Here is a 24,592-nt window from a genome sequence, read left to right on the forward strand (position 1 = left end):
AATTGATGGGAGTAGACAGTATATTAGGACTTTATGTTTTCGCTTAATATATTTCAATTATTCCTGCCCCTCCCTTGAGAAAGAAAATTGGAAGCAGGCATCAGAGTCTTCTTGGAAAGCCAATGTCATCCCTTGGGGGGTGGGGAGGGAATGTGTGTGTGCTAACAATAGTCCAGAGCTCCCCAAAAATACCTTTGCTGAACACTCCCTATGCTCTTGGGCACATTACTTCATTTAATCCAGGCATAACTCTATGGGTAGGAAACAGACAAGAAAATTGAGGCCTGTACCTAGTTACTGACACAGCAGGAACTCAAACTTGGGTAGTCTACATGTAGAGCTCACACCTCTGACCCTCCAGCAGTACTGCTTACCTCATTTCAGTTGCCTTACCTAGTAGTTGGAGAGATGACACAAAAACACATAAAACAAATAGTGTATATAAGTGTCATTGTGTGATTATGCACATTAAGTGTGCAGAAGGAAGATGTGAATCAGGTTTGGGGCCATATAGCCTTCAACACAACCATACAACTCAGCCCTTGTAACTTGACATTAGCCACGGCCAATGTGTAATGAATGGGTATGGTTGTGTGCCAATAAAACTTTATTTGTAAATACACATGGCAAGCTGGATTTAGTCTGTGAGCTATAGTTTGCTGACTCCTTATGTATGCTATATATATGCTATATATATATATATATATATATATATATATATATATGCTATATACATGCTATATGCATAGATTTCATTAAATCTATGCTATATAGCATATGATATATGCTATAGATTTCATTAAAAAGATCAATTAAATCTGGAACAGTTGGAAGGAGCTTCAGAATTTCTGAGTTCAGCCTGGAAGGAAGTTTTGAGACAGTCTTACAAGACCCTACATGATCTGGCCCTAAACCCCTAGCCTTTCCTTGTATCACTTTCCTCTTGCTGGGTACTCTCCAGTCACACTGTCATTTTTGTTCCTAGGCTTTAATTACACACCAATCTTATTCTTACTCTAGGGACTCCATGCTGGCTGAACCTTTTGTCTGGAAGCTCTTCCCGGCTCTCCTCTAAGCTGGCTCCTTTGGTCAGCAGATCTCCTCTGGAATATTACTGCTTTCCCAGTGGCTTCTCCAAGGAACGAGTTAAAGTAGTCCCCCTCCAGCCACTTTGTTACATTACCCCATCTTATTTTCCTAATGGCATTTATGATTCCTGAGATTATCTTGTTCATTTATGTGTGTGCTTAACTATTATCTGTTTCTTCCTGCACTGCTTCTAGAATGTATGCTCCGTAGTGTGAGATCAATATTTATTTTGTTCACTGTTGCATATTCCAGGCACACCCAGACCATGGCTGGAAAAGAAACAGGCAAAACATACTTGCAGATATAAAGGAATAAGGGAGAGAGACAAACAGAGAGGCAGGGGATGAGATTGATAAAATGCAAGCATGCCCCATTAGAGCATGTTTAATTTTCTCCTGTTCCATAACTGAACAGCTACAATTAGAATGACCCATCATTCAGTGCCCATACACTATTTCATTTAAGAAAACCTCCTCATCCTGTAATTAGAAGATGATAGCACTTGGTTATGGTCATTCCTTGGTCAGAAGTAAGTCTTCTATACTTGTGAGCTATGACATGTGGTCTAAATTATAGACTGGCTATTCTTGAAATAGAAAAATACACACTAATCCTCATTCTGTTTTCTCAAAAATAAAGCTCTTTATTGGAGTTTAATGCTTAAGCATAAGCATTAAAAAGCAAATAATTTCTTTAACTCATAACAACTACAATATGGATTTTATTACTGTTTTCTTAACATCCGTTGGGTCCAACCACCCCAGGGTTGGTGCAAACAAGCGGGCCATCCGGCTGGCCTGTCGTCCTCAAGTGCCCAGGCTGCCTTTCTGTCTGTTCCAGCTTCCTCTTCTTACCAAGACTCCTATTCCTTTAAAGTGCCAAGACCATTAATACTGCAGGCTTTCTCAGACAGTTGTAAATTTGAATTTCCCTACATTTTTTCTTTCTGTGCAACTGAGGCAGAAAGACACATCAACCTTTGACTAGATCACAGCGGTGGCTGTGCCAATGACTCTCCTTCCTCTCTTTCCAATCAAAAGGGAGCAACATGGAGACAGACTTATCAGCCCAGACATGGCGCCAGCGAAATCCACAAACTTGTTAGGTTCACCCTTATCTCCTTAGTTACTTCTTCACCATTTACTGCCCCAGCCCAAATCCCTTTGTCTTGTCAATTCTTCACAGATTTATTATTTCTTTGTCTACAGGGTATAAAAGTTTCCTGCTCCAGTTGCTTCTTTGGATCTTCATTCTCTTGTGAAGGCTCCCAAGTACATGTAAAAAAATAATAAAATGAGTATGCTTTTCTCTTGTTAAAAAAAGGGGGAGGGAGTAACATTTCCCACTTGGGCCCCTTACAGAGGGTTATGCCATTGTCTCCTCTTCTGCTTTAGAGGTTGAAAGAGTCAGAATAAAAATTCTGGCTCAATCATAACAACTTCAGTGACATTATTTTCCTTCTCCAAGATCTTGATTTTCTGTTTCTTTACACTTTTCCTACAACTGATTTCTGCATTATTTTATAGGTAATCTTATTGTCGGCCACCTTTAGGTCTATGAATAATGTGTTAATTTTTAAATTGCATTCCATACAACTTCTTAGCTGCTATCATTTGCAAACTGTTTCATTGAGAGGTATTCAGATTAAATACTTTCCAGTTGGTTCCCTTGGCAACAGAAGCAACCTGTTTCTCGTATAAGTCCAAGTTTCTACCATAAACTAACTTTGGAGAAAACATCTAAACAGCAATTTGCCATGTTTTGTTTCGTAAGTCATATGACCGGATATAAGTTTGTCCTTGGTCTCTGACATATTCCAGAGACCAGTGCTTATTTAGGAGCTATGCATCAGTGCTGAGAAATGGCAAACGCTGTGTGCATCATCTGTGACCCTAAGCTGTACCAATTTAATTTATAAAATGTAATTGCTAAGCCAATAGTGAGGTTCTGAACATGATCATATCTTTACAATGAGTCACCTGCCAATTGAAGGAAAACAAGACTGTTCCAAACGTTTATAATTTCACTGAGAAATCTTCCTTGTTGCTATGGTGATTTTGATGCTATTCAGCTAAAGCAAAAACTCCACATTGTTACTACCATGATTAATAAATGGCAAATGGATCAGATGCAATGGATTACGAAGGTGTCATGGGACTACAGTTATTTGGTTCCGTAGATGCCACACATCATGGCCCAGAAAGAGAGACAGCATTAAATAGTGGTCAAGAGCAAGTCCTCACGAGCTGCCAGGTTGGAATTCTGCCCCTTTGTAGCTGAGACTTTGGTCCAGTTACATAACTTCAGTTTCCTCATTTGTAAACTGGGGATAATAATAATAATAGTACCCTTCAGCTGTGTGGATCAAATGAGAGAGCATTTACAAAGCACTTAGAACAGTGCCTGCACATAGGAAGTGCCACTTAAAAATCTGTTAAAATAAACAAACTGCATAATGAAGCTTAGCCTAACTTCACTGGTAGTTTTCAAATTAGAACTCACAAACCACTGTTTCAGGTCCATAAGAAGCAGCATCTCTTCAGTCTGATGTTTCTAGACATAAGCTTTCAAATTATGCAAATAAAGTCATAATTTAAGGAGTATAGTGCTCTTTTTAATGGAACATGTATTTTCACTTCCTAGAACTTAGACAACATTTAGAAACCTGTTTTTTAATGTGTGTATGTGTCATCGTGGACAATTGTACGAACCCTTCAGATGTAAAATTCATATATTACTAATCACAAAATTTAGGTTAAGAAAATTCTGATCTTGGGAGTCAAACCAAAATGCTTTAAATGCCAGTGCTGTGTGTTCTTTGGCAAATTCCTTAAGCTCTCTGACTTCCTGTTTCTCATCTGAGAAATACAGAAGAAAACTTGCACCGAGTTGTTATGCTGTTACAATAAGACCCTCTAAGCAAATTGCATAGCATAGTTAAATGTTAATAATGAAACACTGTATTATTGATGAATAATCCGTAAATAGCATCAAAATCTTAAATGCCTGTTTACCTTCTCATTGAGACTTGGCCAGTCCTTCCTGGCTACTCCTTCCCTGTCACCATTACTGATAACTCCTACTTGCAGTCTCTCTTTGGTGCATATTCCATTTATGGCACCATACCTTAAACTTGCTGGTGTGTTGATTTGGAACTATGCCCAAATGCGTTTATGCTCTGTCTTCTCATCGCTGTTATAAATACGTTAAGGGCAAAAACCAGCCTCCTTCTTCTTTGGTGTCTTTTCATTAAGCCCTGTGTACCGTTCCACACACTGAAGGCTGATTATTGCTTCTTAATGGATAAGAAGAGTGGTCATTGTGCATTTCTTTTACTAAGTGGAGGAGTAATGAGATCCTAGTTTGAGTCCGTGTGGAAATGGAAAATCTAAGTGGAACTGAAGACAAAGTCATAAAGAAGCCTTCTATAACATAGTGTAGTGCTCTGCTGAATTCAAAGGCAATGACTGTAGAAAGAAAAAGGAGCAGTGTGCTGAGAACATACTCTTGTGTGGTACCCCCAAACGGGGACTTAGAGTAGGATGCAGGGAAGCAAGAGGAAAAGAACAATTCAGATAAGTAGCTCTACCGGGTAAGTACAGAAACTCTTCAGGGTTGGGGGTGCTCGCGCGTGCGTGCATGTGTGTGTGTGTGTGTGTGTGTGTGTGTGTGTGTGTGTGTGTGTCAGAGGCCAAGGATAATTTAAATTAAGAAAATGTCACTGGCTTTCATGAGGAGATCATTGGAAACCTTTAAAGACTGCTTTCAGTAGATCTATGGAGGCTGAACCCAAATTAAGAGGCGTTCTGAAAGAATAGGTTTTTGGAAAGTTCAATGCAACTGGTTTAGGAAGCAGAGAGACTGGATACAAGACAGTGGAGATGGACAGTGTAAGGACGGTGGAGATAAAAGTGAAAGATTCTTAAATTTTAAGTGACAAATGAAAACAAATAATTGAAAATCTCAAATAAAACTATTTTCCTTTTCAACAGCATTCTTATTGGAAGTATTTCGTGGAACTCTTATTTTTATTAGCATGAGAAAAATGAGAAGTAAATCAGAGGCCATGGTTTTAGTTTTCCCTAATACACAGGATCTTTTAAAGATTGAGACATGGGGGCGCCTGGGTGGCGCAGTCGGTTAAGAGTCCGACTTCATCCAGGTCACGATCTCGCGGTCCGGGAGTTCGAGCCCCGCGTCAGGCTCTGGGCTGATAGCTCAGAGCCTGGAGCCTGTTTCCGATTCTGTGTCTCCCTCTCTCTCTGCCCCTCCCCCGTTCATGCTCTGTCTCTCTCTGTCCCGAAAATAAATAAACGTTGAAAAAAAAAAATTAAAAAAAAAAAAAAGATTGAGACATGGAATTGCATGTATTCAAATATTTGCAAACCAACTATAGTAAGACACCATTAGTGAAAAGTAATTGTCTGAAGTTTTAGATAATTTATCTCTATCACCCACATTCGGGGTCATACCAAAAAATCAATAAAGGAAAGAAAAGTGTAGGATTTTATTAAAAATGAATTCTCTGTTTTATATCTGAATAGGTTCCACAGGATGAATGGACAGGGTACACCCCTAGAGGTAAAGACGACGAAATTCCGTGCCGAAGAATGCGGAGCGGCAGCTACATCAAGGCCATGGGAGATGAAGACAGTGGTGACTCTGACACAAGTCCCAAGCCTTCTCCCAAAGTTGCTGCGCGAAGAGAAAGCTATCTCAAGGCTACTCAGCCATCCCTTACAGAACTCACCACACTCAAGTAAGTGTTTCCAACACTACACTTCTGGTAGTCCGGCTCCTTGTATTCTCACCTAGAATCAGATCGTGGGACCCCCAGAGTAACTGGGGCAAAAGACACCCTACAAATGGAGCAGTGTGATGCCCTGAATGGCCTAGTGATTTTGACATGGGTTCTGACTTGTGTATCCCAGTGCCTTCAAAGACATGGGCACCCATGTATATGCTGCATAGATCATAAACTGAACCACAAGCCCCAAGATGAAGAGTTTGAAACAATCCAGAATGGCTTCTGAAATGAATTAAGATTTCTGGTCAATGAAAAGATCTATGTATCTCAACTCTTGGGTGTTTTCTTAACCACTAAATCTGCAGGACAACTCTTTCTTATGAGACCTTTGAATTTTTCAGATAACTGAGTAATACAATAGAGCAGATGATCTTGGAGAAGCTTACAGAAAGTGGCTATGCTTAAAATTTGGATGATATGTGAAGGTTCTTGATATAGGTTTTTAAATTTGGATGCTAAATGCATATAACTTGTAAGACCTTAAAAATGGATTTGGGGGGACACCTGTCTGGCTCAGTCGGTGAAGCATGTGGCTCTTGATCTTGGGATTACAAGTTCAAGCTCACATTGGGTGTAGAGATTACTTAAAATCAAATGTTAAAAAATGGTTTTTGGTTTTGAAAAATATGATTATAAGTAGTCCTTACCTCTATTTGTGCTATTTGTAAATAGAGAATAGCACTGCAAAAGAAACTACTGAAATTATTTTAAGCAAAGCCTGATTTAATTTTTAGTATTATTTATGGAGAGTAAATCGGAGCCTTGGAATGTATCAATGCTTGGATCATCATTTGAAAAATATTTTGTGGATGATTTGTATTTTTAAGTGCCTTTTCCCCCATGTATTGAGGAAATACATACTACTATTCATGCATTTATATTATGCTACAAAATAAAATATTAAAACACAAAATAAATAAAATAGAAAAAGACCAAAGCCATCAGGCTAAGGAAAACAAACTAGACTATTAAGCTAAAACACTGAAAAACAGCTGACTATTCTATGATGGAAACTTACTTAAACAGCAAAGTAATGCTATAGCTTAAAATAGTGGACAGAGTCCCCTCACAAATTTTTTTCAAGGGGTCATGTGGAACCTCTCCAGATCACCTCAATAAAAAATTAATACCAGTGTGCCTGGGTGGCTCATTGGTTAAGTGGCCAACTCTTGATCTTGGCTCAGGTCATGATCTCACGATTCATGAGTTTGAGCCCCACATCGGGCTCTCTGCTGACAGCGCAGGGCCTGCTTGGGATTCCGTCTCTCCCTGTCTCCACCCCTGCCCCATTCATATTCTCTCTCTCTCTCTCTCTCTCTCTCTCTCTCTCCTTATCTCTCTCTCTCTCTCTCAAAATAAATAAACTGAAAAACACTTTTACTTAACACCAATGACATTAGTAAACCAACCCAAGAAAGAAAGCTCTTTTTTCTTTCCTTCAGCGTCCAGTTGCCCTTCCTCTTTGCCTTTATTATTGCAAGTATCAGTTTCCTCGGGCTGCCATAACGAAGTGGCTTGAAACAACAAAAACTTGTAATGTCACAGTTCTGGATGCCAGAAGTCGGAAATCCAGGTCTCGGTGAGACCTTGCGAGGCTCCTTGAGACCATGTTCCTTGAGAAACTTGTTGAGAACAATCCTTCCTTGCCTCCTCTCAGCTTCTGGTTGTGGGCCGCCAGTCCTTGGCATTCTTTGGCTTCCAGCTGGAGCACTTGAATCTCTGCCTATCTCATGTGCGTCTTCACACAGCCGTCTTCTCATCACACCACTCACATCGGATTAGAACCCTCCCTAATGACCTCATCTTCACTTGATTAAATCTGCAAGACCCCTATTTCCAAGTAAGGTCATGTTCGCAGGTACTGGGAGTTAGGACTTTGATATATATATATATATATATATATATAGAGAGAGAGAGAGAGAGAGAGAGAGAGAGAGAGAGAGAGAAAGTAATTCAACCCATAACACTGCCACACAAGGTAAAAGTTGCTCATGGAAATGAAAAACAGAAACAGGTTTTTGTTGTACTTTGGCACACCTCGTGGAGGCTCAGAAAATTAAATGTACCCAGTCAGAAAAAAAAAAAAAAAAAAAACACTGGATGTGTAATAAAGGCAGTCTGCCAAGGTGGTTTAAAATGAGGGTGGCCAAGGATAACTTCTGGCAAATATCTTCTATGGACTTTAAAATATCTCTCCACTAGAGCCAAGGTGCTAATTAACATCTTCCAGAAGAAGCAAAAGAGGGAATGTTTTGCGCAAGAAAGTCACTTAGACCTTCAAGAGCTCAGTTGCCTCAAATGTATACCAAGCAGTGGGACTCTGCAACCTACAGAGTCCCTTCCAGAACCTTAGTACCCCCTTAGTTTATCTATCGGGATGCACGTGTCACATTGGCTGAATGACACTTTAGGTCGCAGGTAATGAGATACAGCGATCGCCGCTGTAATAACCAGGTATGAGGAGAACTGAAAGGAACGGAGCGTAAGAAAGGCTAGGAGAGTGCTCTGAGGAGGCTGAGGACTGGGGGGTAGGTGCAGAAATCACCTCTCACACATGTGCCCTGGTCTGCTCTTCTCCCAGCTTCAAGGGCTGTGGGCGATCCACTCTGAAGTCATTGGAACTCTTCCTTGTTCATCTTGCTTCCTACATAATACCATCTTCCTCTCAAGCCCAGGGCCCTATTTTTACAACCCTCGTATACTTCCTTGACTTCTCGGAAGTTTTAAGAGCGGCAGTGTTGAAGAGTTTTAAGAACAAGACAAACACGGAGAGTGGCTAAGCTGTTGGTGGGGGTCAGCTACTTGGGACAGTGAAATCAGTCACCGAGCTGAGTTAGTTGGTGACTATTCTCTTCCTCCAAACCTATGGAAATGCAACATGGTAACCAATTTACTAGGGGACCCCTGAAGAATTGAGAAACTTGTTTCTACTCAAGATGAAAACTCAGAAACTCAAGATGGAATTTCACCAAACCATCTCTATGCTTTAGCAAGCAAGACAACATCTGACCATCATTCAAACGTGCCTTTCTTCCCTTTCCTACCATTCCATTGCCCAGGCTTACTTCTCGTGGTTCCGTTTGTCTCCATTCATTCCTCCCTCACCTGGTTTAGGGATTCTATTCCTCATTATAGTCTACGTATTAGGCTTCCGTCATACGTAACTCCAGATGATTCCTAGTGAGTGCTAGTTTAATGGTATCGGAGGTACACAAGAAGACAAAGGAAATGCACTATGGAGGCAGAAATTCCAACATGACATGACTTATAATCAATGCCGTCTTCCATTCCTTAATGATGTTTTGACTCAAGACCATTATTTCTCTAGAAGTTCGAAGCATTCGGTCCCTCATGAGAAAAAAAAAAGATCCCCATATCCTGGAATTCTAGTTCCCCAAAAAAGAAGACTATATTTTTGTTCTTACTTCTTTGACATTTAAGTCACTTTTTTTCCTCCTTCCTCCTCAGCAATTCACAGCTTTAGGGATGAATCATAGCCATGAACCAAGATAACTAAAATTAGCCAAGTGAGATTGGGGCAACATTTTGGTGGAGGTTTTCAACTCCTATCTTCTGTCAGAAATGTTGGAGAGAAAGCACTTCCCTACTTTCTTACATTGTTTCTCTCTTTTGTATTTTTTAAAGGCATCTTGAGGGTTTATTTACGAGGGTTGTTTTCATCACCCACTCAGTGTTATTGTGTCCTAAGGTCAGTGGAACACTCTAGAGTCATAAGCAGGCTTCAGACAGTGAACTCCGTCTCGGGGCTGCAAAATTCCTGTAGCTACTCACTGAGGATCATTATTTCTTTCACTCTCTTGTCTCCTTCCACAGCCAGTAATAAATCCCTTCACCCCACTGCTAGCTTTCCCTCCTTTTGTTATTACCCAACAATGAACTTGAAATGGATTATTATCCAAGAATATTACTGTTTTCAAATAATAATTTCTGGATGCTGAACAGTAAATTCTCAGGCAAGTCGAGGAGAGGTTTGGGGGCCAGAATTCCCTCAAAGCGTGTCACCACAGCTTGGCTCTAATGAATTTAACTCTTTTAGTTGGATTTGTTATAACTTGCTATTTATTTTAGCATTGAGACCACAGCCTTGGTTAAAAAATCATGGCCAAATCCCATCTTGGACTTTCCCCCCGGCCCTGATATTTTGTAGAAAGAACTTTCTTAAAAGCTGCTACTTAAAAGATTCTCTATTTAAATTCAACTGTCCATTAATCCTAGGCAAATAACACGTTAAAATGTCTTCATACTTCTTTATCTCTTCATCCAAGAACTGAGAAAACTTTGCTCCTGGAGGAAATAATCTCTAACATTACACACTTTCAAAGGCCTCTGAAATCGACATGGAGGGCCCCAGACTTCTGTGCACGTTTGACTTTGTGGGTAACCAGGTAGAGCTCCTAGCACTTTTGATAAAATGTCTAACAAAAGGCTTCAAGCAGGTTCATGTTCAGTCCTCAGTGTCTTGAAGGCAGAGTTTTACGTGTTCAGAATGGCTAATCCTCTTAATCTGCATTCTTTTCCTGATCCTGAACTTCTTTTTTATGTATATTGGTGAAATACTAAATAGCTGTGTGGCTTTGGCAACCGGTTTAATGTATCCGAGCCTGGCACACATACACCCAAATTAAATGAGAGGCTTGGGCTCTTAGCATGGATGGTACCGCTTAGATAACTCTCATCACCACTCCCCACCCTTCCTGAACACCCAGGCCCATGGCAGATAGCATTACCCGATCCCAGCATTAATGGATCCCAGTACCCTTCCTGCTGAACACAGATTGGGCTTCAGAACCCTTCTCAACACAGTTCTCTAGCACTCACTTCTCATTGACTACTGATGCCAAGAAGTGCTGTCTCTCACCCACAGTCTCTGAGAGATCTTTCCCCACTATTGTATATAAATGTAAGGATGAGGCAGGGAAGAACTGGGAGTTCACGGTTTAAAGACAAAAGGATCAGCATTGGTAAACAAAATAATTTGAGAAGAGTTAGATGAGGCGTTCTCCTACAACTGTAATTCTGGAAGTTTAAAATGTATCAGTGTTATATCAGGAACCCAAAACTAGGTTTTTGCTAGAGTCTCTGTTTTTGATTATCTTTGAGTAAACTTCTTGCTCCCTTTTTTCTCTCTGGACACAGTGTTCCTCGCATTCCACAAGCCCCTCCTGCCCACCTGCGGTTCCCCAGGTGCCTTCTCTCCCCAGAAAAGGGGGACCTGGGGCATATGAACATGAGAGCATTTTTTTCCTAAGGATGCGAGCCGTGTTTAAGAACCTAACCATATATATCATTCCATCTCTGTCCTAAGTGGTATGAAATGTCTCTGTTTTCCTTTGTTCTCTGTTTTTCCCACATGCTTTGATGTTTCTCTCCTGCCTGACCACCAGTATAACTCCACATACAACAACAGACAATCTTTCCGATAGAAGAGAGAACAGAACACAACTGACCCTACAATACTGTGAATATAATTCAGTGATATAAACTCAAGATAGTTTCCCAATCCTTTCCTGACCACGGTACTTTCCTCTATTACATTCCATCCTCCCAACTCCTTTACCCACCCACCTTCCACAATAATAAGACAAGGGAAAAGGTTAAAGCTAAAACTCATTCACCTGCCCCTAGAGAAATTATCTTAATACCCTTCAACCCCTTGCTAGAAATAAGGCTCATAGAAAAACAAAACAAACAGTAACTGCTACAAGAAATTGCCCATTATAGTCAGCCCAGATCACCAGGCCCAGGTTAAGAAAAATCAGTCCCTCTTTGAGGTATGAATGCTTTCCTCCAAATGAGATGGGCGTGTGTTGAGCCCTGTATCTGTACCACATTCTGGTCTCTTGGGATATAATTGCTCTTTAGAAAAGCCTGTTTTGGGGCGCCTGGGTGGCTCAGTCGGTTAAGCAACTGTCTTCAGCTCAGGTCATGATCTCACAGTTCGTGGGTTCGAGCCCCGCATCAGGCTCTGTGCTGACAGCTCGGAGTCCGGAGCCTGCTTCGGATTCTGTCTCCCTCTCTCTCTACCCCACTTGTGCCCTGTCTCTCTCTCTCTCTCTCTCTCTCTCTCTCTCTCTCTCTCTCTCTCAAAAATAAACAAAATGTAAAAATTAAAAATTAAAAAAAAAAGAAAAGCCTGTTTTGGAAGGACACTTGCATAGGTTAGACTGTCCCTACAATGACCATGACCCCAAAGAGGAAAGAACTGCTTGCATATCTTTGAGGGAGGTGAAGGAATGAAAGGAAATTCAGATACATTTTAGAGAGAGAACATGTTGACTCAGGCTTGCCTTGGGGTAAAGGAAAGAAGGGCCAAATGACCATTGGGTCAGAGATAAGGAGGCGTTGGCTCATGCCTGAGGTTCAAGGGAGAAGCGATAGGCTTTTAGGAGCCTGGGTCCACGTCCGTCAGGACTAGTGTAATAACAAACCCTGCACCTATATCTTTTCTGTGGCTATACAGTATGTCACCTGAGCTGTCTTCTCATGACCAGGCAAGGCACCAAAGACTGGAGAAACATGAGCAGGGGAAGACCCCAGAAGAAGGTTCTGGAAATGCAGATTCCCCAGTCCCCTCCTGCAGTTCCGATCAGCAGTGCTACCCAGTGGCATGCCAGGAAGACTTCTGTTTACCGAGATATTTAAAATCCTTTATCCTGCCTGTCTGCTGGCTACCGTGCCTTCAATTTAATAACTACATTCCCCGTTAAAGCGCAGACAACCAGGTAACAGAGAACACCCTAATTATAATCAGAAATGGTATTCATGTAATCACTCACTCATTTATTCAGGACCTTTAATATTGAAGTCCCTGTGGGAGACATTTATACCTTGGTTTCAACACATTTATTAAATTCTTTACTAATTTCTGGTTTTCCATAGTCAAGTGGAAAATATATATATATAGATATATAGATATATAGATATATAGATATACACACGCACACATATATGTTTATATATATAGACACACACACATGCATTTGTTTATAAATATATATTTATATATAGATGTTTTTATAAATATATTTATATAAATACAGATTTTTTAGAGACACAAATATACCCTAAAAGATACTCTAGAGTATATAGTTGTGCCCTAGAATCCAAGAATGGTGGAAGAAGGCACTACAGAGAAGAAATAAACTAAAAATTCAGAGGCCAAAGGTATTCAAGTTTATCATTTTGTCCAGAATTTTTTCTGGTCATAAAAATCTACTTGACATGGGGAGAGCGTTTTCTTTCTTTTTTTTTTCTTTTCATTGCAGATTACTATTGTGTCAGCATAGTCCGTGTTATTAGTTTGGCTTTTGTTTTATATCGTTAAAGAAATCCTCCTGGTTCGTCTCTGAGAGCAGCACACTTATGAAGGAATGAGAAAAGCTACTTTAAAGGAAGCCTAGGCAGACATATTAGGAGGCGCCTCTAATCCTTTTTGGAAGCAGGTTGGGTGTGAGTCCTAAATAAATCCGTCTTTACAGAGAATGCATATGGGACAGGAAAACCACTGACATTCCTGTATATAAATAAGAGGAAATGACATCAAAACGACAGCCCAAGGAACTTAGGTTAGCTGCAAGGGGAAACTTCTAATGGCAAAGTTATTAATCATGGAATAAACCAAGTGGGGAATTTGAAGACAAATTTTTCCAGGCACCTTTTAAAACAACCTGAACTGTCCTTCTCTGAGAGCTTTGGTAATTCTGCCGACTTGGGTGGAATGGACAGAATGTCTGTGTGAGATTTTCCCAGCCTGTGGAGTCTAAGTTAAGTCTAAGCCGAAGACCAGCACCACGTTCTTATCATGTATATTCATCTTGGATTTTTACATGAAGCATATGCAAGATGAGATTTCTAGGCACCCAAATAATTCACTTCTCCTTGAGTACGTCACTGCTCTTCCTGACTCTTCCATTTCTGTCACCCGAATTACCATTTTCCCAAATTCTGTCTTGAAACATTGCAGCTCAAACTCTCACCTCTTAGGCTTTAAGGCTTCCCTCCTCATTTGAATGACCACAATGACCCATCTCTCTTACAGGCACCAGCCTCTCCCGGCAATAACTCCTTCTATAGACTTTCTACCAGGTCACCGAAACATCATCTCTGAATTCCATTGTGTCCATGTACTTAGTCCTCAATAGCATTCAATGTCACACGACAAGACTCCATTCTCATTGGAGATCTTCTTTTCTGCTGTTCCCTTACACATATTCTATGCTTTGATCAAACTGAGCTACTAATTGATCTTAGGATCTAGTTGGCTGGTTTCAGACCCATGCTAGTCAGGATAGGTTAGATTATGCTGGGAGTAAAAAACAACTCGCAAATCACAGAGGCTTCCAACCTCAAAAATTTATTTCTTGCTCATGCTACGTGTCCATCTTGGGTCCATGGGGAGCTCTGGCCACCATGATCACTGAGGCACCAGGTTGTGGATACTCTATATCAACAAAGATCTCCAAAATCACCAAGACAGGACAAGAGCACACAATCTTAATGCTCCCCCCCCTCAAGTGACACTAATCACCTCCATTCCCATTTCATCCGCAAAAGCTAGTGGTATGGCAATGTCTATCTTCAAAGAGAGTGGAGAAGGCAATCTTAACATGTGCCCAGGATCTGAACACACAAAACAGTATGATAAGCAGCACTAATGATTACTGAAGTACTGAAGTCTATCCTTCTGAGACCAAATATTTGGCGCTCTCTCTCTCTCTCTCTCTCTCCTGGAGGCAAAATGTATTTGTGCCCCATTACCACCATCAAAGGCAGAAAACCCAAATTCTGGTCCTATATTAAACTTTAAAGTTTATGATCTGTGGATGATGAATGATTGTCTGTAGAACAGAGAACAATACACTGCAATGTCTACAACTCGTTCAGATATGGCTCCTCCACACTTGGAGACCTGCAGCCTCTAATTGAAAATGACCTGCCCCCTACATGCCACTTGTAATGCTGGAATAAGAACAAAACATCCCCAGTAAGACTCCCATTCAAAAAGAAGAGGACGGGAGACAACAGTAGTCACTGGTCCTTAGCGATTCTACAATCCCACTGGGGAGGATGTTCAGGCTCCTTACTCTGGGGAAGGCAAGGTTTCTTGATTAGGCTACAATTCTGCTTCCTGGAAGCAACTTCCTTGTACTTTGCTCTCCACGTTTCCCAGCTCCCTGCTCTGGGAGAGTCTTCCATTTCTATTATTCCCCCCGATCATATTCAAAGTACACGGCTGGGAACATGTGCTCCTTAGAGCCCAAGAGACATTTTAGGTTCCCCTTGTCACTACATCTTTTAAGTGCAGTACAGCTCTCTCAAGACTGTAATCAGCTTCTTATCTATGGATGTGGGTGAGTTCCGTGTAACAATCATCACACTCGCAGAACCCTTCTAGATACAACAATCATTTTTGCTCTCTTTGTTTGCCTTCCCACCCCCATGCCTCTAAGATACTCTCAGCCTAAAAATGTATTAGTGCTTTCCTCTGAATCATTTTGTCTAATCAAAGTATTTACCTAATTGCATATTTGTTCCCAACGCTCTGACTCCACTCAAAGATTTGAGCCATAAGGTGAGGTAGCCACAGCCTTGATTTGAACCTTGTCACAAGTGGTAGTTTTTATCACTCAAAGCCCTCCTCGGGTTTACCTTCTACAAATCGGGTTGAAATCAGTTGCTTCTTCCAATCCTTCAAGTCCTCGCATCTCTAGCCTCTCCTTATCCCCTTCCGTTGCTGCTTACAATCTAACCAATTCTTTTCTGAGCTTATTTCAAACTGCATCATGACTGCCGACAGCAAACAACACATGCTATTGACATTCTGTTTTGTACCTACCTCCCCTAGAGTTACGAGTTCATTTATTACATCATCTACCTTCCAGGTTGTTGCAGACAACAGTTTAGCAAATGATTCGCCACTGCATAACCTAGATCGGTATGTTTCCCAGCCTCCAATAAAAGTTTCTTTCTTCCTCCCAATATATGTCCATTGTAAATTGTCAGGAGGCTCTGCTCATTTCAGTCACTCAGATGTCCAGAAAGACAGAGAGTACATCTCAGTAGGTGCTTCGATGGTCACCAAATCAGAAAAAGAGAAAGTACGTAATGAAGCAGTCTTTCCTGGAATTGATACACATCATTCTTGCTCACGTTTCATTGCTAAAGCCAGCCAGATGACCACACCTGTTTCAGAGAGACAGAGAAGTGCAGTTCTACTGTGTGCCCCGAAAATGAAAAGTTGGGTGTATTTGATGGACAGCAGCAGTGGTACCTCAAGGTCTTTGTTTACACTGTTCCCCATCCTACCCCCCAAGAAAGCCGTCTCGGCTTCATTTATTCATTCAGTTAATGCAGCATGTTGCTGAAGAGTGCAGGCTCTGAGGTGAGATTACCTGGCTTCAAAGTCATAGCTCTGTCACTTCTAGATGTGCTACTGTGGGAAAATCGCCTAAGCTTTCTGTGACTCAATTTCCTCATTAGTTATACAGGGATGATAATATTTCCTACCTCAAAAGTAGTTGTGAAGAATCAATAATGTAACATATGCAGAAGACTTCAAACAGTGCCCAGCACACGCTAAGCGCTCCATACGTGTTAGCTATTACCACCCTTATTACTGTTTGGGGCCACCTATTATGTGCTAAGCATTGGGATACATTAGGAGCCAGGATTCCTAGTATAATAGAACTTACAATCTAATGGGAGAGGAGAGTAGGAAAAAACTCTTCACTCTTTTTGATCTTACTCTCAAATTGAACCTCTCCTTGTTAACCATTAGTTCTTCCTCCTAAGAATTCCTGAAGCACTGTGTTCAAACATTTCTCAAGATAGTTGTAGCCTTCTTACATATACTTCTGTTTTCTCTGTCCTCGCATCAAATGCTATCTGAAGTAATGTTGGAAAAGCACTAGGCATAGGGTCAGCCCCGAGAGGTACTGAATGAATGCTAACTTACCGTTAAACAATCCCTCCGTGCCTCAGATGCCTTGATCGGTGGCTTCCCAGAGTGGCTTTGGCCCGTAGTTGTTGAGTTGAATTGTCATCTAATACCCACCTGTCGCCCTTTGGCTATGCCTGGGCTTGCTCAGACTCCACCTTTCCTGTGCGTCTGAATCTGTGGTTCTCTCCCTGTTCCTTCTCAACCCTCCTTGGCATCACCAGGCCACCTGGAGACTGGGAGCTCAGTCTGGCAGGTATACATTAGCATGTTAAAAATATCTATGCAGACATCCCTAGTATTGTCATCCACTCTGAACATTAGCATATTTCTGGCAGTGCGTCTGGGGAATCCCTGTTTGTTCTAGTTCAGTGAAGAGGAGGGGAGAGACTCTTAAGACCAACAGTAATGAGTCCTTTGAGAATTAGAGCAGGATTCTCTGCAATAATCACATTACCTGGTTAGCATTCTTTCAAATGGATCTGTTACCCAAATAAACCAAGGAAGAAGAAATATAATTTGATCATCTATCCTGATAACGAGTAACATTTTAATTTTCTTTCAAGCCTACTTTTCAGGTAAAAACCTTAAATAACACTTTATCAAGTGTTTTCAGTATATCTCATTTGATCCTCCCAATGGTCTCAGGAAAAATTTCGAATTGATTTTCACCAACATTTTACCAATAAATCAAGGGTTCCCCATGGTTGTGAGCCTCAGAATATAGAGCCCAGCTTGGTCTTGGGTCTTAGGCTCCAGCCATCTGCTTTCCACTCCGTCTTTCTTCCTCCCACTGTCTCGTGGAGCTCTGGGGACTTTTCCCCAAGTAAGACTGTCTTCACCATCTGGACATTGTTCCTGGCTTCCAGCTCCGAAACTTCTTTTAGTTCTTTGGACCCACTTCTCTTTCTGAGAAGAAGCAGAGCTGAGAGTTCTAGGCATAGATCCAGGTTACCACCTGCCTGTGAAATTGCCACCACCTTGGTAGCATCATCCCTGGGCCATATTTCAAGAGAGACGGACACTGTGCTGTGGGTTTGGGCACCTGAGGAGACTGGCCTAATCCTAGAGCTCATGTCTGGAGAGGCTGAAATTAAAAAGCCAAGAGAGAACCACTTTCTTGTGTTGTCTCCCTTGTTTCCTTCTACTCATTAAAGAAAGGTAATGTCAAGATGTTAGAGTAAGAGAAGCTGAGAATTAAAATAGCCACATTCTTCAAGCCAGAGACTGTGCCCCTCTTCACTGAGTGGAACCACTCGGCAATGTTGGCTGGTCCAGTTTGCCAGTGAGAGCCAATGATGTGCACCTCTCCTCAACTCCATCTCATTCGTGTCACTATGGTAACTTGACATTGGCCACAATGGGACTGTTTACACCACAGAAATTAAGAAATCCTACAAATCAGAGATTTTTTTCTTTCCAAGGAGCCCATTTTAAGCATTGACCCATACACTAGTGCACGTTATCTTCAAGTAGCCATCCTTCAGAGACAGGACAAAAGGAAACTCTTAGAAGCAAAACCAGAAGGAAACTCAGAGATTACTCCAACCCAGTTATCTTGCAAATGAGGATGTTGAGGCCCAGAGAAGAGCAGTGACTTGCTCAAACTATGGGGCAAATTTTAGGATCCGAGTCTGCTCACTCACTACTAAGAATCTTTCCAGATAAATGAAAGTTTTCAAGCTGCTGCATTCCCTGAGGAAGACAAGAGATATATAAGTGCTCTGTCTCCTGTGCAAATATATGATTAAGTGTCACCAAAACAAAGAAAACAATTTTGTGTAATTATTTATAAGTTTCAAAATAACATTATGTATGTTTACCTCAGACTACAAGTGCTGTAATTGCTCAGAAAATAGAAAGTTATTATGATAGAAATAGCAAGGGATGGCTTCATGAAAGAGAAAGGATTCAGCCTGGAATTTGAATAATTACTCAGAGGCAAGAGACTGGGGATCAGGAATGTGTCTGAACAGAAAGGAGCCAAGCTGACTGACATAGAGAAGGAGTATTTAAAAATGGGAAACTATCTTTGGAGAGAGAGGGAAGACTTTTACAAGCAATATCCGTGAATTAGAGAATTAGCTTTGCTTTAATCCAGTTAGTGATAGGGAATCGTTGATGACAGAGTAGGAAAATAATGTCAGTGTTGTTTTAGAATGATGGCCTGCCTGGTGTGGAATGAAAACGCGAATTACAGAAGAACTTTTCTCCCATTTAGATGAGAGAATGTTCTACGTTATTTACATGGGGATCTACATTGGAAGGATGTTTTCTAACACCTCAGTAGTCATTCTTTCTCTGAAGAGCCTTTAGGGGTGATTTTTTCCCCTTTCTTCTGCTTTTCTCTATTTTTTTTTCTTCGTTTACTTCCTTTGGGCTTTCCTCCCTCATTGCTGTGTAGCTAATTTTAACAACAACATCAAAAATCACCTCAAAGAATAACGACCAACGCCTAGAAGTGCTTCCTAAATGCCAGTATGTATAGTCATTCTAATGGTACCTCAGGACAGGAATTATGGTTACCCTGAATTATATGATGAGGAAACTGGGACACAGGAGGTTGATTGACTTGCCAAAGGTCACAGAGCCAGGAGAGCCCCAGCCAGGATTTGAATCCAGAGCCCGCCTCATTCACCACCATACTACACCGCCTCCGAATGTGAGAGCCGAGTTGGAGGCAGACAGTTTGAAATCAAGCGAACGAGCCCAAGAAAAGTCACACTGATCCAGCATGAAGCACTTGAAGTGTAGACGAGGACGATACCAGAAAAGAGCAGTACGCAGTTGTACAGATGAAGATCCCAAAAATCAAAAGTCAACCGAGAATGGGTCAGTCCCTTATTGTTGTGTTCTCTTGTGTGCTGTGGTGATACCCTACACCACAACGAATTTCACACCTACCCACATCTCTTTTCTGTTTGGGAATAATGGGAAGATGTCCATTTTGATTAATATAAAAGTAATACTCAAGAATTTCAGCAGCACCAATGAGTAGTTTAATAATATGTAAAAGTCTTCCTCCCTCTCCGTCCCTTGTTACCCCTTAGAGGTAAGAATTATAACCAATTTCTATGTACCCTTTCAAAATACTCTATGCAGACATTATATACACATATGTATACTGTATACATATTATATACACATATGTATACTGTATATGCACATATATGTACATATACTGTATATGCACAGTTCCTCAATTTGGCTCTTTTCACTTAAAATCCTTTTTTGTAAGTTTATTTATTGGGAGGGAGAAAGAGGGGGAGAGAGTGCATGCACGAGCATGGGAGGGGCAGAGAGAGAAGGAGAGAGAGAATCCCAAGCAGGCTCTGCTCTGTCAGTGCTGAGCCTGACGCGGGGCTGGATCCCATGAACCGTGAGATCATGACCGGAGCTGAAATCCAGAGTTGGACATTTAGCCAACCAGGCACCCCTTAAAATTATTTCTTAAACATTATTTTATATAAGTGCACATAGATTAACTTTTTTGAGAAATTCTTCTTAGCAACTGCAAAGTATTCCATCGTATGGGTATACAATAACTTAGGTAACCACTTCCCTCTTTGCATGGAGAATATCCATTATGCAAGGGCAAAGAAGGCAAAAAGGTTAGTGATGAGAAAAAGAGATATTTACAACCTATCAAAATGATCATTGGATTCTAACTCTTGGGCAAGAGGGCCTGGAGTAAGAATTTGGAAGTACTTTCCATAAACATGAAGGAAAGCAAAGCACTTGATCATTTGAAGAGAATGGAGATGAAACATAAGGCATGATATGAAGGGAAATGTTCCCGGCCTTCAAAATCAAATAGTATAATCACAAAGCCCGCCTTTTCAATTCCTTGCAGGCAGGACTGCGTTCGAATGCCAATCAGGAGGTGAATAGAAACAATCCACCATTGCGAAAACAATCCAGGGGGCCATTGTAGAAATAAGTGAATTTTTGTTTGTTTTTTGTTTTTGCGACTTACAGTCATGGTGATATTTGATCCATAGCTAGAAATTTCCAGCTTATTTTCCTTTTTGAATATTTTGAAATCCGCTGAGCTATTTAGAAAACAGACTAAAATCTTCCTATTCTTCTTTCCCTGGTTGTCTTGAAAACAAAAACAAGCAAAAAAGCAATCATCCTAGGGAAAGGAAGGTCCTAGTATTAACAGGAAGGAAAAGTGACCCTTCAGGGGGAAAAAAATCTTAGGTTTTCTCATTCTGTTTCGTTTTTGCAAAATAAGGTAAATGCATTAAATGCTTGTGCTGCTTGACCCCCCCTGGACCCTCCCTGAGTTTATTCAAGTAGTTACTATGGCAACCGCCCACGCTTTAAGCAGTTGAGCTAAGTATTGTGGAAAACAGCTTGCTGAGCCTCTGTCTGGCTCCCATGATCATTTCACGTACCCTGGTGGTCACTTCACTTCATTAAAGCTAAATGGCAATTTAAATATATTAATAATGCTTTCTTGTTCTCCTTTAAAGAAAAGCCAACACCACTTTTTAAAAGACATGATAAAACAATGAACATATAACCGTTGCCGTTTGAGTCGGCTGGCTGGCCGCGATAACCGTCAGAGATGGAATAATGTCAGGAACCAGAAAAATGCAGTGAAGAAACTCCAGCGGGGACAGCGCGCTTGGCCACCACTCCCCTCCCCACCAGCCCCCACTGCCACCTTCTTGCCTTTCCCAACATCCCAGTGCCTATGCCTCAAGGACCCACCGTGATATGATAGATCACAGAGCTGCTGATATAGGGGCAGCCCAAAATAATGAGAAAAGGTAGCTCTGAGGACAGATCTGGACTTCACCACTTTACAACCTTAGACCAATTACTTAACTTCTCTGAGCGTGGCTTTTGTTGTTCCTGCTTTGTGAGGTTTTTTGAGTGGTTTTTTTTTCTCATTTTTAAAATAGTTCTGATCATCGAGAATTAAATCAATGTTGTGAGAATTCAGTGAGCTAACAAATATTAATTAAGCACCTGATCTGAAATGCCTTATTCAGGAGGCATGTATTTAGTGTGTCCTATGCACAGGATACAAATTTGACATAAAAATAAATAAACAAACAGACCCAGAGAAAAAAGAGACAAATGGAAAACCATAAAGACAGCTGCATTTACAGAGAATAATTTACTCAACCCCCCACGATGTGCCAAGCCAATCAGGCAGACCCCAGCCAGGCTCTGTGAGATTCTTCCTCCTTCCCAAGTCAGTCCTGGGCTATGTTTTTCTTCTACTTTGTATCTGCCCCTGACCTTTGATCCCTGTAGGCTCTTCCCTGGTCCCAGGCTCCAAATAGACAAGACCCTAGCTGACCTGAAGGGCTCCTTGGCCGAAGGAGCAAGCAATCTGCTTCTACCAAACCTTCCCCATGTGAACCTCTGTGGCTGAGAATGTATACGTTTCCCTGGAAATCCCATCCCTGTCCTTTACCCGCTTCTCACCGTTTCATCTCCCCTGTTGGAAGATTTCACTGGCAGGCAGCTGAGACTGATCTGCAGTCTGGTGAAGTTAAGCGTTTTACTTACTATTCTAAATGACTAACTTTGCCCATGTTTCCAGGAAATCAACGATTGAGGGGCAGGGATTAGAGTGGATCAGATCCTTTGTCTTAGTACCTCATGGGACACGGATTCCTTGACTCACTTGACCAATCTGGGTGAAACCCACCCCTCTGATCGTGTACAGGGTGACCTACCTGATCCACCACTAAGAGTGTTAAGAATGTCCCGTTTCCGGGCACATTAGCCCTTAAGGGTAGAAAGCTGTCTTTATTCTCTTATTGTTCGTATTGTCATCCTTGATCTATACCACCAGGCAGATTCATTGTCTGCCTCTGAGTACACGAGTTCAAGAAGCCATGGGGACGTACCATAGGATGGAGAACTACCGGGAAATGCATTTTTTTAATTATTATAGTGAATTCTGGGGATTATTTTTACCAACAAAGCACCTCCGGCTAGAATTTGCTTGGACAGCATAAAGGAGAACCCACGAGCTCCCATCTCCAGAGGGATTGCAGCTCTTAGTGTAGTGGCCGAGAGCTTGTGACTGACAGGTCTATATCACTTTCACGGAACAAGCTCATTTGGCTTCCTCCCAGGATCTCCTGGATGGGCTGTCACTCAGTGCACATTTTCCCTCTTCCAGGCTCCTCCAGAGAACACACAAACCCTTCCAAAGGACTGTGGTAACTATTAAGAACATTTTTCTTGTGCAGTCGCTATGAGAGTATTTCATTTTTATGTCATTTTCACAGTTGTGAAAGTTTGTGACTTATCTCTCATGTGAACAGGGGACAGCCCCCGTTCTACGCAAGAGAATCTACTCCACCAATTACAGGTCATGAACGGAACTGGGGCTTAGCTCAGTCTTCCTACTCTTCAGCCAGAGTATTTTCTAAAATACTAAATGCCAATAAGAAACAAGCAAGGGACAGAATTTTTAAGAAGAGAAAAACACTGTTTGCTCCAAACCTTCATTATGGAAAAGTACCCAAGACGACCTTGCATAGTTCTAAGTGCTGTGCCTGTCTTAATCACAAATTAATTTACCTGTCTCTATCACTACACTAGAACCCAGGTTAGATGCAAAGGAATGACATCAGTAGTCAACCTCAGTGATGATATTTGCCCAAGGTTGCCCAGGAAACCTAGCTGCCAATTGGCAGGCCTAGTGGAGGTGTTCATTCTTACCTCCTTAATCGTGTTAGCCCTTTTATCATCAGATTATGTCTCTCTATCCTTGACCAAGTCCTGTAGCCCTGTATTCCACGTGTTCAGCCTCTTAGCTTTTCCAGATGCCTAAAGAAATCATATAATGGAAGACTAATAAATTTTATTGTGGGGTTTGGCTGGCGTGCACAAAGGGAACATTTGTGTTATATCTGGGTAGTTGGCATTCAACAGGCCATGCAACTATAAGAAAAGAGGTAAAAATAATAGAGAAAATATCTTTTAATGATATCTAACTTTGCCCTCAATAAGAAAATCCCCAACTGTTGAACTGTTCAACTGTTCCAAGGGATTTGGGGACGTCCTCCGAGCTTCCCACAACCTCCAGCTTCCCTATCACTTAAGAACAATCAGTAAATAGCTCCATGATCCTCCTGATCCAGACCGGTTGCATATGTTCACAAAGTGTTAAGGGGGACAATTCAGAAATAAGTGGGTAACTCACAGGGAAAGGAGTTGGCTGACTGGAACGTTCTACAGTCGCTAGGATATTCTGTCTTCTGCAAGATGCATTATCCCATCGCACAGGAATGAATGTACAGGCCTCACAGTGGGACACAAGGAGACAGCAACTTTACAGAAGTCAGCCGTGGTGGGAGAGAGAGGAAACTAGTGACGCACTTTCTCTCCACCATATGTTATCAAATTAGCCAGATCCTGTGTGCTCAGAATTGGCAGAGCTTCCTCTGCTGCTGGATACGTGGGACAGTAGCTCACAGCCATGCAGCTACCTTCATAATTAGGTGGAGCCCCTGCCAAGTTTTGCAATCTGCCCTCTAGGAGGCAGCTGGCCAAAGCATGCCTCGGTGGCCATGTGTGAGCTCACATGGATGATTCCACCCCATTGTTCTACGTCAGCCATTCCTGCCCCACACAAAATCCCCAGGTGTGAGAAGCTCTCTTCACACACGGTGGAACCTTCTACATTCAACATAATGTGAGTGCCAAATGGGGAACATTCTGGGTTGGTTATTCATGGGCTCCTCTTCAGGCATCACTTCCCA

At 41.5% G+C, this 24,592-nt stretch overlaps 1 protein-coding gene across 5 annotated transcripts in view; it reads left to right on the top strand.

The window, feature by feature from the left end:
- DLGAP1 (DLG associated protein 1) overlaps nt 1–24,592 on the top strand; it is a 324,376-nt gene that overhangs the window by 60,882 nt on the left and 238,902 nt on the right. For all 5 annotated transcript variants that reach the window (XM_047828475.1, XM_047828474.1, XM_047828476.1 and 2 more), the window contains one exon: nt 5,634–5,848. In XM_047828475.1, coding sequence (XP_047684431.1) covers nt 5,634–5,848 — 215 coding nt within the window. The remainder of the gene's footprint in view (nt 1–5,633; nt 5,849–24,592) is intronic.

This window comes from Prionailurus viverrinus, chromosome D3, assembly GCF_022837055.1.
Source record: "Prionailurus viverrinus isolate Anna chromosome D3, UM_Priviv_1.0, whole genome shotgun sequence".
Taxonomy (NCBI): Eukaryota; Metazoa; Chordata; class Mammalia; order Carnivora; family Felidae; genus Prionailurus; species Prionailurus viverrinus.